We start from the raw sequence: 12,673 nt of genomic DNA, 5'->3' as shown, positions 1-12,673 counted from the left end.
GCCAAGTAGTTTAAAGCACAGAGGACAGAATATTTTTAAAAATTACAAAAAACTACAACTTCAGTCAAACAGTTAATTTTGTACAGTTGCAAGCAATTTAACTATGTCCTTAACATTTTAACATCAGTGGTTCTTCCAGGCAAGTCAGGAGAGCACTGACCCATCAGCCCTAAAAAGGGCTCTTTTTCACAGTAAAAGACCAGCCTGGGGTTTTTCAGGAAAAAAAAAAAAAAAAAAAAAAAAAGCAAGTTATATGATCTGAACAAAGCTTCACAGAGTAATATTAACACAGATTTTTACCTCAAAAGAAATACAAACAAAATGGAGCTCTACTCAGGAGCCTTTAATTTTTTTTTTAATTTTTTTTTTTTAAAACAGGCTTAAAATATGCAAATGAAGAAAAAGTATGTGGATATTATAAATAACATAAATCAGATAAGCTTTTACAGTAACACTACAAACACCCCAGTGGGGAAGGAATGCAGTACTAACAGCAACTATAAGCAATCATAAAGCAATCAAACTTGCCTAATTCTAGGCAAAAATATTCGTCCATCAAGTGTACAATTGCAACTGACAACAGGATTCTAGTTGGGTACAACTCACCCTATTGATAAGGTTCCTTTTCAGAAGAGAGACCATTATTTCAGCTATGTGAATATGAGGTTCCTCATCCTGCTTACAGTTAGAAATAAATACGTTATGTTTGTGTACAGTACTCTTTAACAGAGGTCTGAACAACACCAACAGTTTCTTACAAAACATTCCTGCGAGGTAGGTATATCATCATCCCTGTTTTACAAATGGAAAAGAGATTTGCCCAGAGTCTCACAGCTATTTAGTATCAGAGCCAGGAACACCTCCCCTGACTCTGTACCAAACCTTTTCCACTAGGCAATGCTCCTTTTTAGGTTATACTATTGCATTCAAAAAAGTTATTTTAAGACAACATATATGTTTAATATTACAATATAGCGTTTTGTAATAAAACAAGAATACAGTATAGCTCGTCTTTGAGGTACCATCCCTCTCCCCTCCCCAACTCTTTTACCTGTAGATAGCCAAAATAACTATGGACTAATGAAAAGAAGTTTTTAAAAATATGCACTCTAGGAGCAGATATGCAAGTGACTGAAGTATGTTTCTGTTCATAAAGAACATTTGTGTTATTTCTCTAGTGCCAACTTATATCGGGCACTAGGACCATGCAAATTGTGTTATTTTAAGATGGTAAGCAGTTGCCTGTCTTCAGTTTTGCAGTTTAGTGTCAATAACTCCAGTCAATCTCAGTAATTACTACAGATACCTTTCCCAAGCTTAGTATAATGGTGACCTAAAACCACTTCCCCCTACAAAGACTCTTAAAACACTTTTGGAGCTACACATTCAGCTCCCACATCCACTAAGTGAGAGTCTTGATTAAGACAAACACATGTGATTTCAGGTTTTAACAAATTTCCATTTTCAAGTTTTATAATGAAGTGACTAACTCCTGTATTGGGACTGACAGAAGACAACTGAGACTTTGTTAAATTTGTTGGTAAAGTACAGTTGAGATCTGAAACAAAATAACCGATCCAGTTCCTCATGTAGGCTCCATGACTCACCACTAATATATTGGCATCTAATATTTCAGAAGTTCCACCGCTACCAGAGCTAAGTTCTGCTTCACTACAGTGGTTTGTCCAAGGGAAAACTAACTGTTCTTCAGCTGTTCCTGAGCTTCTGCTTGCTGCACCATGCATGTCTTGCTCCTTCTGTTCCAATTCAACAGCTAGCCGACACAGAAATTCAAAAAAATCCCTTGCACGTTCTCTTACCTAAAGAGAAAGGTCAGAAGAGTACGTTGTGAAGAATGCAAGACACTTCAGCTTTCAGAAATCTGATATAACTACTTCAATTAAAAGACAAACATTTATCACAGACAAGTCTCAGAAATCAATGCTAAGTTACTGAACACTGTAAAAACTCCTCTGCCCTCCAAAGCCAAAGTTGAGAATAATTGCCATCATCCTTCTGCAAACGACAGCTTCATGAGGAGTCAATCTCAAAATCAATATTTTAGTTCTAAAGAGATTCCCTACTTGGCAGCCACTGTAATCAGGTCAAGCAGTGTTTTTAGCTTAGAAAATATCTACCTTCAGTTGGGCTAAGCTCTCAATAAGATGTTCCTAAGTATGCAAGAGCTGCATCTGCACCGACAGAATGGCCTAGAAAGTAGGGCACAAATAAATAAATACCATACTTCATCCAGTGTTTCTCCTCCAGAAGGCGTGAATGAAGGACATTGCTCTCCAGCAGTCTTTGCCATAGCCTTGAGGTCAGTCAAAGGCCTTCCTTCTGCAACACCGTATTTCTGTAAGAGGCAAGTTACAAAGAGTGGGTTTAGCAAGATAAATCAAGTCTCCAGTACCGCTTCCAATGCAAACATCTCTTAACAGCTTTGTTTTCTTGGATTCTCAAGTGTAACATGCAGGCTTAATTACCTTTTACATTTTATTCCAATATTGGGGGAGGAGGTATCTTTCTATCTGCTATTTAAGTTACAGCATAGATATATGCTGGGTAGAGAAATACATTAAGAGCAGCATCTCATTTAAAGTACTAACATTCAAAACACTACCTTCAGCCTGATCTTTGCCTCAAGATTTTTTCCTACATTCTTGACACTCATTCTTAGCATACAAAATTCAAGTGTCTTTGTAACTGAGGTTACACTGCAAACACCTCTGTATGTAGCTGTTCATACAAGGATAAACCCCATTTACTTTTCATTTGCAGAAAGACTACAGGGAACTACTTTTCACAAGTAAGAAACAAGTAATTTCTCTACAGACCTCTGAAATCTCCACAACAGAGGACGAGTCCATTTTAAAATCAGAATTTTTGAAAAAGACAAAAAAAAGATGAAAAAACACAAGTACTCTACCTATTAGAAATACACAGTAAAGCCACCCCCCATTTTTTCAAGACACACATTACTCCTGGGGACAGTGTTTTCAGAAAACAAGGTGGCAAAAAACCCGACCTTAAAAACATATGCTAATGGACTCAGAGAACATGCAATTAACTATCTTCAATGACATGCTTATTCCTGAGACCTCCAAAAGCAAGGCCCGTACAAGAAACAGCAGTAAGAACCCACATATACCAGGTAGTTATTCTGGATCACTAGAAGTCACATTATCAAACATAGTATTTATCACTTGTAATGTATTTTACAGGAGAGATACACTTGGATGTGCATTACCATTTTTGACCTTGAAGATCTTTCCAAGGCACATCTCTAACAATGGTAAAACAGATTAATCCTTCTCCCTCTGAAGATTAATACTTCACTGTCACTAACAGATGAAAAATGCATTCAAATGGAAAGCTTTGGTCTTTCCTTGGAATGTCTGAAAACAGTGAAAACGCTGCAGTTATGATGAGTGTTTCTGAGAAAGTAAGAGCTGATGCTATACTGTCAAACACTCAGTTACACGCATTACAGAAATCCAGATGTTGATTACTAGGATACAGACACATACTCATTACTGAGGCTTTTTTGACTTCTATGTCACTATCCACTTGCTGTGGATATGCAGTTAGCTGCCATAATAACTAATTTATTACAGTCTTCAGAATTTAAATGTACTGAAACACATTTACTTCAGCCTCTCAATCCCTTCTCTAAAGCAAAATACTGGCAATTTAAGAACACTAAGACAGATGTGAAGAAATAAGTGCTCTGAAACAACTGAAAATTAAATCCTAATCTTAAAGATTTTTCCAGACTTAGAGAATAATATTTCTTAATAGGATCAACAACATATGTTCTTTTAAAGGACTTTGCCTCTTTTCATGCAATTCAAACTTAATTCCAGTCATCCAGAGCAGTGACTTACAAGCTGTGGCTCGCAGACACTGTACTGGCATTTCTATACATCCATACAAACACCATGAAAGGGTAAAAAATAACAGAGACTTAAGATTATTCTTTCTAAAATTCTGTATCATGACCCATAATATTTTAAAAAAACATCAGGTGGTAAAGCAACTAAAGAAGATGGGGAGGCATTTAACTTGCTGGTTTCAGGGGAAGAAGTGGAATTTCTGACAGAAAAAGAAGATCCATACAGGAAATGCTACAATTGTGTTCTGTTCCTTAAACACTTACTTGCCTGCTGGCAATATGCCATCCCAATTTTGGTTTTGTAGCATTTCCTTATTTAAAATTCAGCTGACACTCTCAGAGTAGCATCTGAAGGGTGATTCATATTAGCAGAAACAGCCAGCATCCAAGTTTATTCTGATCAGACATACTTAAAAACAGACAGGAGGTACAATTACACCTGTTATCAGGCAGAGAGGCTAATCAGGAAATCAGACTGTTCCATGGGCAGCAGAAAGCTTTTCAGTAGTCTTTGTGCAAATGAAAAGGTATAAACTCCTAAAAAGACAACATCAGGCTTGAGCAGGTAGGCAGAGGGAGCATCTTTAACACTTTACACATGGGGTTACCAAACAGAGCTAAGCTTTTTATTACGTTTAAGATAAGTAAGGTAAGATTTACATGTAGAGGGAATTAAATCATTAGAACATCACAGTTACAGCACTAATCACTAAATTTTGGCTTTGCTTCACAATTCTGCAGTCAGGCAAACAATTTATAGTACCTGATGTGAAGAGTTGACTCTTCAGTGATTAAAACCACATCAAATAGTGCTCTCCACTGTTAAATCTACCATTTAATAAGCCAAGATATCCATCAGCAGTAAGTCACATTTTCAAATGGGTCAGTGTTCAATATTAAAACAAGCTCTTTTGGCACTTACTCTCTCTCGAAGTCTTGCATCATACTTGATTTCCAAATCTTTGCAAAACTTATTTTTTCCTAGAATTGTGGCAGCAGTCTAAAAGGTGAATATACAGTCGTGTCAATGGGCTGTTTTCTCATGGGACAGCTAGACCATCTTACAACACCACAGCCAATGTGAATCACATTAGTAGTGCCCAACAACCCAAACAAACAAGATAAATCTTTTTCAGCTACTAGTGTCTGTCAGAATTGGATATATGGCCTGAAGCTGAAGACACTTAGCACCCATGAAAGGTGGGCAGCAAGATGCACAGCAGCAGCAGGATTTACTGATTTACCGAGATAAAAGCCGCATCTTCTCTTGACTATACTGCTACTCACAAAGCAATCACGCCAACTACATTCTTTATATGTAGTACCTGAGTCAGACTCACAAGCAGTACGTTCCTAAAAACTGATCAGTTAAACTGACTGCGAAAAACATAGCATCTAAAAATTAAATTACTTTCTGGCAAGTGCACCTCAGAAATCAAATACTCTTGAAACAGTTAAGAGGCAGGAGGGTGTTTGCTGCCAACATACTGAAGTGTCAGCCTCGATGTTACGAGGGAGAAATGCACTGGATGATACACTTGGGGAAAAAAAAATAATCTAGCTTATTGTATTCACCTGTCTTTTGATAGCATGGGCAAGAGACAGAGAAAATCCAAAGGGCTTAGTTTGCTTTTAACAACAGTCTGCATGTCTTGAGTTTTGTGCTATGTATCTTTTTTTCCTTCCAAGGAAGCATGTGATTTTGGGGGTGCAGGGAGAGCAAGACAACTGATCAAGAGGAAATTCTGATACCACCTTGGAAAAAATATTGCCTAATACAGGTTCTGGCGTGTTGGGTATTATACAGCTGTCTGGCTGCCACAGCCAGCAATGGGAACTAAAGGACTGCTAACCTGCTCCTGTTGTTATATGCACCAAAGTGTGAAGGCTGTACTGGATTCACATACAGTCGTGACTGGTAATATCAGCTGGAAGTCCTGTGCAAATGTCCACATCCAATCAAACTGACATTCAAACAACTCATTTTGAAAAGGCTCCTTGGATTTTGGCAAATAATAAGCAGCCTTGTTGTACTAACAAGACTTTATGACCTATTAAATGTATTGCTTAGGAAAGGCTTTATGTTGCAATTTTAAATATCTGTCATAGAATAGTGTCAAAATTCAGATAGGGTTGAATCAATTTCCTTGTATATATAAATAGGACAGTTAATTGAATGGTTACATCCTGAAATTTCTCCAGGACCAAGATCTTGTTCAGTACATAGAAAAGACAATATTCACCTACTCAGCACTAACTCATACTCTGAACTGTAAATATTAACATAGAATCATAAAGTCATTTAGGTTGGAAAAGACCCTTAAGATCATTGAGTCCAACCGTTCACCTAACACTGCCAAGTCCACCACTAAACCAGGTTCCTAAGCGTCACGTCTACAAGGCTTTTAAATACCTGCAGGGCTGGTGACTCATTTACCATGCTGAAACCAAAATCTGCTCTGAAGAAGAGATTAACTTCCTCGCACCTTTCCTACACCATCCATTACTAGAATACTAGCATGTTTCAGAAACGTTCCTGAATCTTCATAGTACCACAGTGAGAGAAGTGATATTAGCCCCACTTTACACATGGAAAAGCCTCAAAGATTTCCTCTCATCCTTCTCAGGCCCCAGCCTGTCTCAGTTCTGAACCTACTTTCACTGCTGCAGAGCTCTTGTCCCAATGGCATGAGCATCTCACAAGTAGGCCCCATATTCCCCTGCAGACTTTGGTGTTATGCTCTGTTAAGCTTACAAGTCTTAGGGAGTTATGCTTCACACCACAGCCCAGTCTGCCCAACTAGTCTTTTTTTATTTTCACATTGCTGGTCTGCCTGCTCTCCTCTACACTGCTAATTTCCGGACCCTGCCCCCTAGGCTTATTCTCTCAAACAGGCTTCCCTGCAAAGCCTCTCTCCGCATTTCCTATACGTGCTCACTTTGCATCTCCTGTAGCTCTCGGAATTCCTGCCCAACTAGTACAACTCTCTGCACACATCCCTGTTTTCTCCTATCCTGCTCAGGCTCGAACGTTCAGCTGTCAGCCATGGGCGGTAGCCAGAGGACCCCGTACCACTCCTGGTTCCAGTAACCAGTACACACCCTGACTACAGCTGATGCAGGAGACATTGCAAAGAAAACTAAACTTCATCACTAACAGTTTCTTTAAAAACCTTCCCCCCTCCGCCCTCTTTTGCAAGGAAACTTGTACATTCCTCTCATACCTGAGCTATGAAGTGACAGCGTAGTAAAGGACACTTCTTCATAGATTTGCAGCTGCCAAAAAAGGGAGTTCCAAGCAAATGGAAACTGCAGCTTCACACATCTTTGGAAAAGCTTCCGCAAAGTCTGGATAGCTTGTCAAACAAATGGCAAAACACATTTCCTTTATGCAAAGGACAAATTCAGGTCTGTCTTCTACATTATGAGAGTGCAAACGCTTCTCATGGAAAAGGCTGTCTCCAACATAAAGAAAAAATCACCAACCTCACTCTCAAGCAGCTGAGCATTCAGAAACAATTACCGTAAGGCAGGCACATAGCACAGACAGTCTTATGAACGTTACAAAGCACTATTAATATTTTTATATATAATCACTGCCATTCACACACTTAAAGGAAGTGACTTGTCAGGCAGTTATTATATATTTTAAAAATACCTAATTATTACACTCCTCCCTCCCTGTCTCTCTAGTTTGTTTTCTGCCCAAGTTGTGCTGCTACAGCAGTTTATGGGACAGTGCTGCAAAACTGGTGAGCAATGTTGATCATGTATGTTTTAAGGAAAAAAAAGGGGATTTACGCTAGATTTTGTTGATCTGGTTTACAGCAAGGCTTCAGAGACTTTTGTAGCAGGACAACAGAGCAAAAAAAGCAAGCTACCAGCAGCACTATTAAGAATCGCTTAGTAGTTTCAATCACATGAAGCCTACATGTCTCCTGAAATCACAGCATCAGTAACAGAAGAGAGAATTAAGGACAGAGCTTCCACAGGAGATATGACCTTCCTAGAGCAGCTGATCTACGCCTCTACCTTTAAAAGTTCTGTTTCCCTCATTTTTTGAGTATTTCGTAATCCTGCACACAAAATCACAGGTAATCCCACCCAGCAATTAACATTTTTTTCCTCTTTAATGAACCTATTAAAATAATGCACTGAGGCCAGAGGTGTGTTATTATGTTCCTGCCAAAATCCAACCTCTCTGCACATCTAATGATCCTTGTACTGACTTTACAGCAAAACTTGATCTTGCCTATATTGGTCTGCATTCCTCAGAAAAAACACAGCATACAGCCGCAATGCATAAGACAGTACAACAATATCACAGCCAATTTGTTTTGTTTCTTCAAAGAAAAACTGACTTCAGTCTGTGTTACCCCTAAGTCCCGATTACTTCTTTAGCAAGAACCTATGCGCATATAAAATAACAGCAAATCCATAAGAACAACACTGCATGACATCCTGCAAAGCAAGCTGGCCTTCACTGCTTCCTAACTGAGCTGTTCTCATTGAAATTTCCTTACTCGTCGAGGCCTTCTTGAATTCTACACAACTCAAACTGCACTTCTAAGACCATCAAAATAGCTTTTGGCTCTCCATCACTGTATTACTTTTGCATCATCAATAACAAATAAATACCAAATTCTGAAGCTAATATTTACGTTCAGTTGCCTCAAGAAGCACTTGCCTGCTTTGCTCGAAGGAGATCACTTGAAAAGACATGAGTAAACTTCACATTACTGAGAAATAAACCAGCAGCATCTGCTTGTCTGAAACCAGTTGCAGAGAGCGGCTCATCCACTCCTTGACCTACAGAATAAAAACCCATGAACATTAAGACATGTGTATTTTAGATCATTTAGCAGCTGAGCAAGCACAGCAGCAATAAAGAATCTGCTCAGTCGTCATATGAAAAGTATGAAAAAAGGGAGTACAGGCTAGGAAGACAGAAGGATCATTATCGATTATATTTATATTACTGTATACATATGACAAACTTAAATGTAAAACAGAGGCCTATGTTTTCTAAACGCGAGTAGTCATTTCAAATCACTTGTTCTTTTTAGAATGGTCACTGGTAGGCTTCCTGCAAGAGGAATCTCACAAAAGAAACTGAAGCTCTGTAAACAGATCTGTTGATTGTAAATAAGAAAAAGGACAATACAATTGAGATAAAGTTGTTGATACTAAACTACATATATGGAAAAAAACCCATGCACATCAGGAGAGTCGAGTCCTGACAAATATGAAATGCCTGCTCCTCCCCATCCCTTAACGTTGACAATGCCTTGAAGAAATGAGGCAACAAGAAGTGATTGTGTGTAATGCAGAAAGCAGCGCACACTCTGCCAAAGACACAGTTTCACAAGAATTTTACAGTTGATGTAACCACAATCTGTTGTGGTCTCTTCCTCTCCCCTACTCCACCTCGCACATTGACACTAATGCCTCATGCAGCTGCATGGCGAGCGTGTTGATGGAACAAACCTAGATGAAAAGCAGCAACCCTTCCAAAAATTATTTTCAGCCAGAGTAGTCTGTGAAACCAGCTGGTCACAGAGCTCTAGGACAGCGTAGAGAGAACCAGCACTTTGGTAATCCAACTTGAATGAAATAGGTGTGCTCCTGCCACAGCTCAGAGAGTCTGTAGGAGAACCAAGAACTGTGGCAGACGGACAAACCTGTAACAAATTGCTATGTCCACACTTGTATCACCTATTTTACTTTTGTAGGAAGTCAAAGCAGAGAGTGTGCAATTCTCATCAGATCCAGAACAACGACAATAGCAATTTTCACCAAGCAAATGCACAACCATTTATATGCTTCCAACAGCAAAAGACAGGACACCAGAAGTCCAGAACTTGAGTTCTGAGCACCTCATCTGTAATTCAGCCATGTGAGACCTCAGACCCCACCATGCTGGTATAGGTCTTACACCTCTCAAAACACAAGGCAATGTTCACTTTCTACACTGGAGAGGGGAGAGGAATCTACTACATGTCATTTGACACAGAGGGCTAGGAATTTAAAAGACATCATTAGTACTTTTAAGAACATAAAGCAGGGGAATATTTTTTATTCACTTTATCATAAGCACAAAGCCATGTTGCAAGAACTGTAAACTGCAATGTCAAAACAGAGGTAGGAAAATCTGGAGGCATGATTATTCCTCACAGCACATCACACTGTATAAAGCTTATTTATTCAGAGTACCGCACCACTAGGTTCCTTGTAGTGGTGAGCCTCGGTTTTCCTACAACAGACATCCAAGCAGCTCAGTGTTTTCAGCTCTGGGTGTACAAGTCAGTAGTCACTAAGGAGAAGTCTGGTTTTAAATGTTGTGTCTAAAGACTGCCTTCCTAGAAAGAGCTGGGATTGAATAATCCGAGCATTTAAACAATCTTTACTTTTCATTCTTCCTTGCTCAAATGTAGGCTTTTTTTGCAAGTGACAGATTACCTTGCTAAGGCAATAGCCTCCTTTACAACATGATCTTTATCCATCCTTCTGCAGCTCCTTACCAACTCCATCGTGCAAGTGTGCACCTGGCTGGTTCTTCACCAGAGCTGCAGCTCTCACGTCTCATCTGAGCCCCAGAAGCCCTTTTCCCAGGCTTCATACTACTGAGATTTAACACAGTGCTACGGGACACTCTGGCATCCTTAGTAACGGTTGCTGCTATCGCTTTATTTGATTACAGGTAATTTTTTTCCCCTGTTTAGAAAAAGGAGCTATCCTAACACTCCTGTTGATACCAGAAATGCATCACCATTTGTTGATATTCTGTGGAGACCAACTTAGAATCTTCATAGTTCTGTAAAGCTTTCAAGCTAACATCCTGGCTTACAAATAAAGTCTCTTAACGTTTACAATATTATTCCGTAACAATACTTAACATTTCAGCAGTTGGTTACAGGATTTCACATTTTCCAGGGAAGAATAACTTTCCAGCTCTAACAAGCGAGCAGAATAACTGATACTAACCTTGCAATATCTTGTCTTTGTTGTATCTTGTTTCTCCACTGAAAGAGATTATAAACAAAAAACAATTAACTCACAATAATTTTACTGAATGTTCAAAAACACTGTTATATTAGATACCAACAGGAGACAGCAGAGTCTGAATATGAAAAATGAAGATAGAGTACAGCACAGCTTCTTTTCAAAAAGATGTATCTGAAGACTTTACCATAAAAAAAAAAACAAACCATTTTCAAGTAGTCAGCCCCAATCATGCCATCCATATTTACTAAGACAAACCTACCCGAGATAAAATGAAGGGAAGTAATTTCTTAAATTTATCATAAATGCAGCATAATTTATCTACTACTATCCTGTTATGAAAAGCCTGTGCTAGTCAATTGGACCTCTTCACCTTAAAAGGAAGCCAGTTCAAGAGATCATCAAAGATAGCAGCAGAGTAGGCTGCACTCCTTGAAGAAGAGGAACATAAGAAACCAGAGCTGTAGAAAAACTGGCAGAATGAACATCACCTTCTTTAGGAATTGGAATATTCTACCTTGAAAACCATAACTGACAGTATTTCGAGAGAAGAGCAACTAAACCCATGTGCCGATTTATTTAGTAGGGAAAATCTAAGAACTAAACTTGACACGAACAAAGTTAAGCATGCTGACTTTGTTTTGCTGACTCCTCACCTGACCGAAATGTCACGTGCTTAAGTTTTTGCAGTACTAAAGCCAAGTGCACTGCTTGGCTTTTATACAGAGAGCTATCAACACTGCTGTGCAGAAGTCCTCAAGGTGAGCCCCAAATAAGTAACTGATAACAGAAGGCCAGTACTTTAAGACAAAACACTGTATTTTAGTACACTTTAAACTCTTCCCTGCACAGGGGGCAGCAATTTAATTCTTCAGGCTCACTCCATGTCCTGACAGCTACTTCCAGCCTCCTGAGAAAAATGCAGCAGGCTGGATGGAGTCCATCCTGCTGGTCATCAGTTGGGGTGCAGGTGGGGGAAGAGCAGAACGTGCAGTTTTCCAAGTAGCACTAAGATAAGCACAGTGTACGCAAGCACAGCCTGAGGGATGAATTCCCAACCACTTGCTGGTAAATGAACTGGGATCTTTCTGAAGTGTCTGCAAGAGTCCCACCTGAAGATTTCAAGTTCAACAAATTGTTTCAGGCTCACTTTTTCTAGCAGATGTAAGTTAGGCTGCAACTACAGCACCAAGTCAGCAGATCCAGGTGTTTAGGAGAACGCAAGAGTAACTCTTAACAGGAGGAAAATCAGGGGAAAAAAAATAAAGTCATTGTTCTATCTGCACTGATCAAGTATTAAACTGTATTATGCTAAAGGGGAAAAAAGTTTAGGTTTTGTAAAAATTAAACAGTTAACTACTTTTTAAGTACTTTAGGTACTACTAATACCTGTCCATTGCAGGAAGCTGGATCTACTTAGCCTAGTTAACGACAAATCTTTCTCAATATCCACCGCAGCTTCAAAGAAAACCTCACCCTAACAACTTTAACTAAGTCACAAACGCCAGTGCTTTAGCATTTAACAGTAGAAATGCTAAACGAGCTCTTCGCCCCACCAGAGAGCTTCTGGCAGGAGAAAGGTCTCACGAGCCCTCACCCCAGAGCTCACAGACAGCGCTTACTAGTGTTACGCACCACCCCGTCCTTCCGTCAGTGCCAAACTCTATCGGTTTGCTCACGTACCTAGCCGGACCCGGCCACGCCAGAGGCCAGCCTACGGTCACCGGACAGCCGCGCCGGCTCAGGCGGCACCGAGACCCCCGGGGCGCACAGCGC

General features: G+C 39.6%; 1 protein-coding gene across 1 annotated transcript in view; it reads right to left on the bottom strand.

The window, feature by feature from the left end:
- Nucleotides 1–1,172: 1,172 nt before the first annotated feature.
- The window catches only part of LOC104836720 (chromosome unknown open reading frame, human C12orf5), a 12,083-nt gene continuing 582 nt past the window's right edge, over nt 1,173–12,673 (bottom strand). Inside the window, exons 2-6 of the mRNA XM_010575442.1 lie at nt 10,880–10,917; nt 8,583–8,704; nt 4,818–4,895; nt 2,246–2,356; nt 1,173–1,820 (exon numbers count right to left, since the gene is read on the bottom strand). Coding sequence (XP_010573744.1) covers nt 1,362–1,820; nt 2,246–2,356; nt 4,818–4,895; nt 8,583–8,704; nt 10,880–10,917 — 808 coding nt within the window. The 3' untranslated portion in view covers nt 1,173–1,361. The remainder of the gene's footprint in view (nt 1,821–2,245; nt 2,357–4,817; nt 4,896–8,582; nt 8,705–10,879; nt 10,918–12,673) is intronic.

Source organism: Haliaeetus leucocephalus, unplaced genomic scaffold, assembly GCF_000737465.1.
Source record: "Haliaeetus leucocephalus isolate CR32 unplaced genomic scaffold, Haliaeetus_leucocephalus-4.0 Scaffold473, whole genome shotgun sequence".
NCBI lineage: Eukaryota > Metazoa > Chordata > Aves > Accipitriformes > Accipitridae > Haliaeetus > Haliaeetus leucocephalus.
This window is presented reverse-complemented; position numbering and strand designations above follow the sequence as displayed.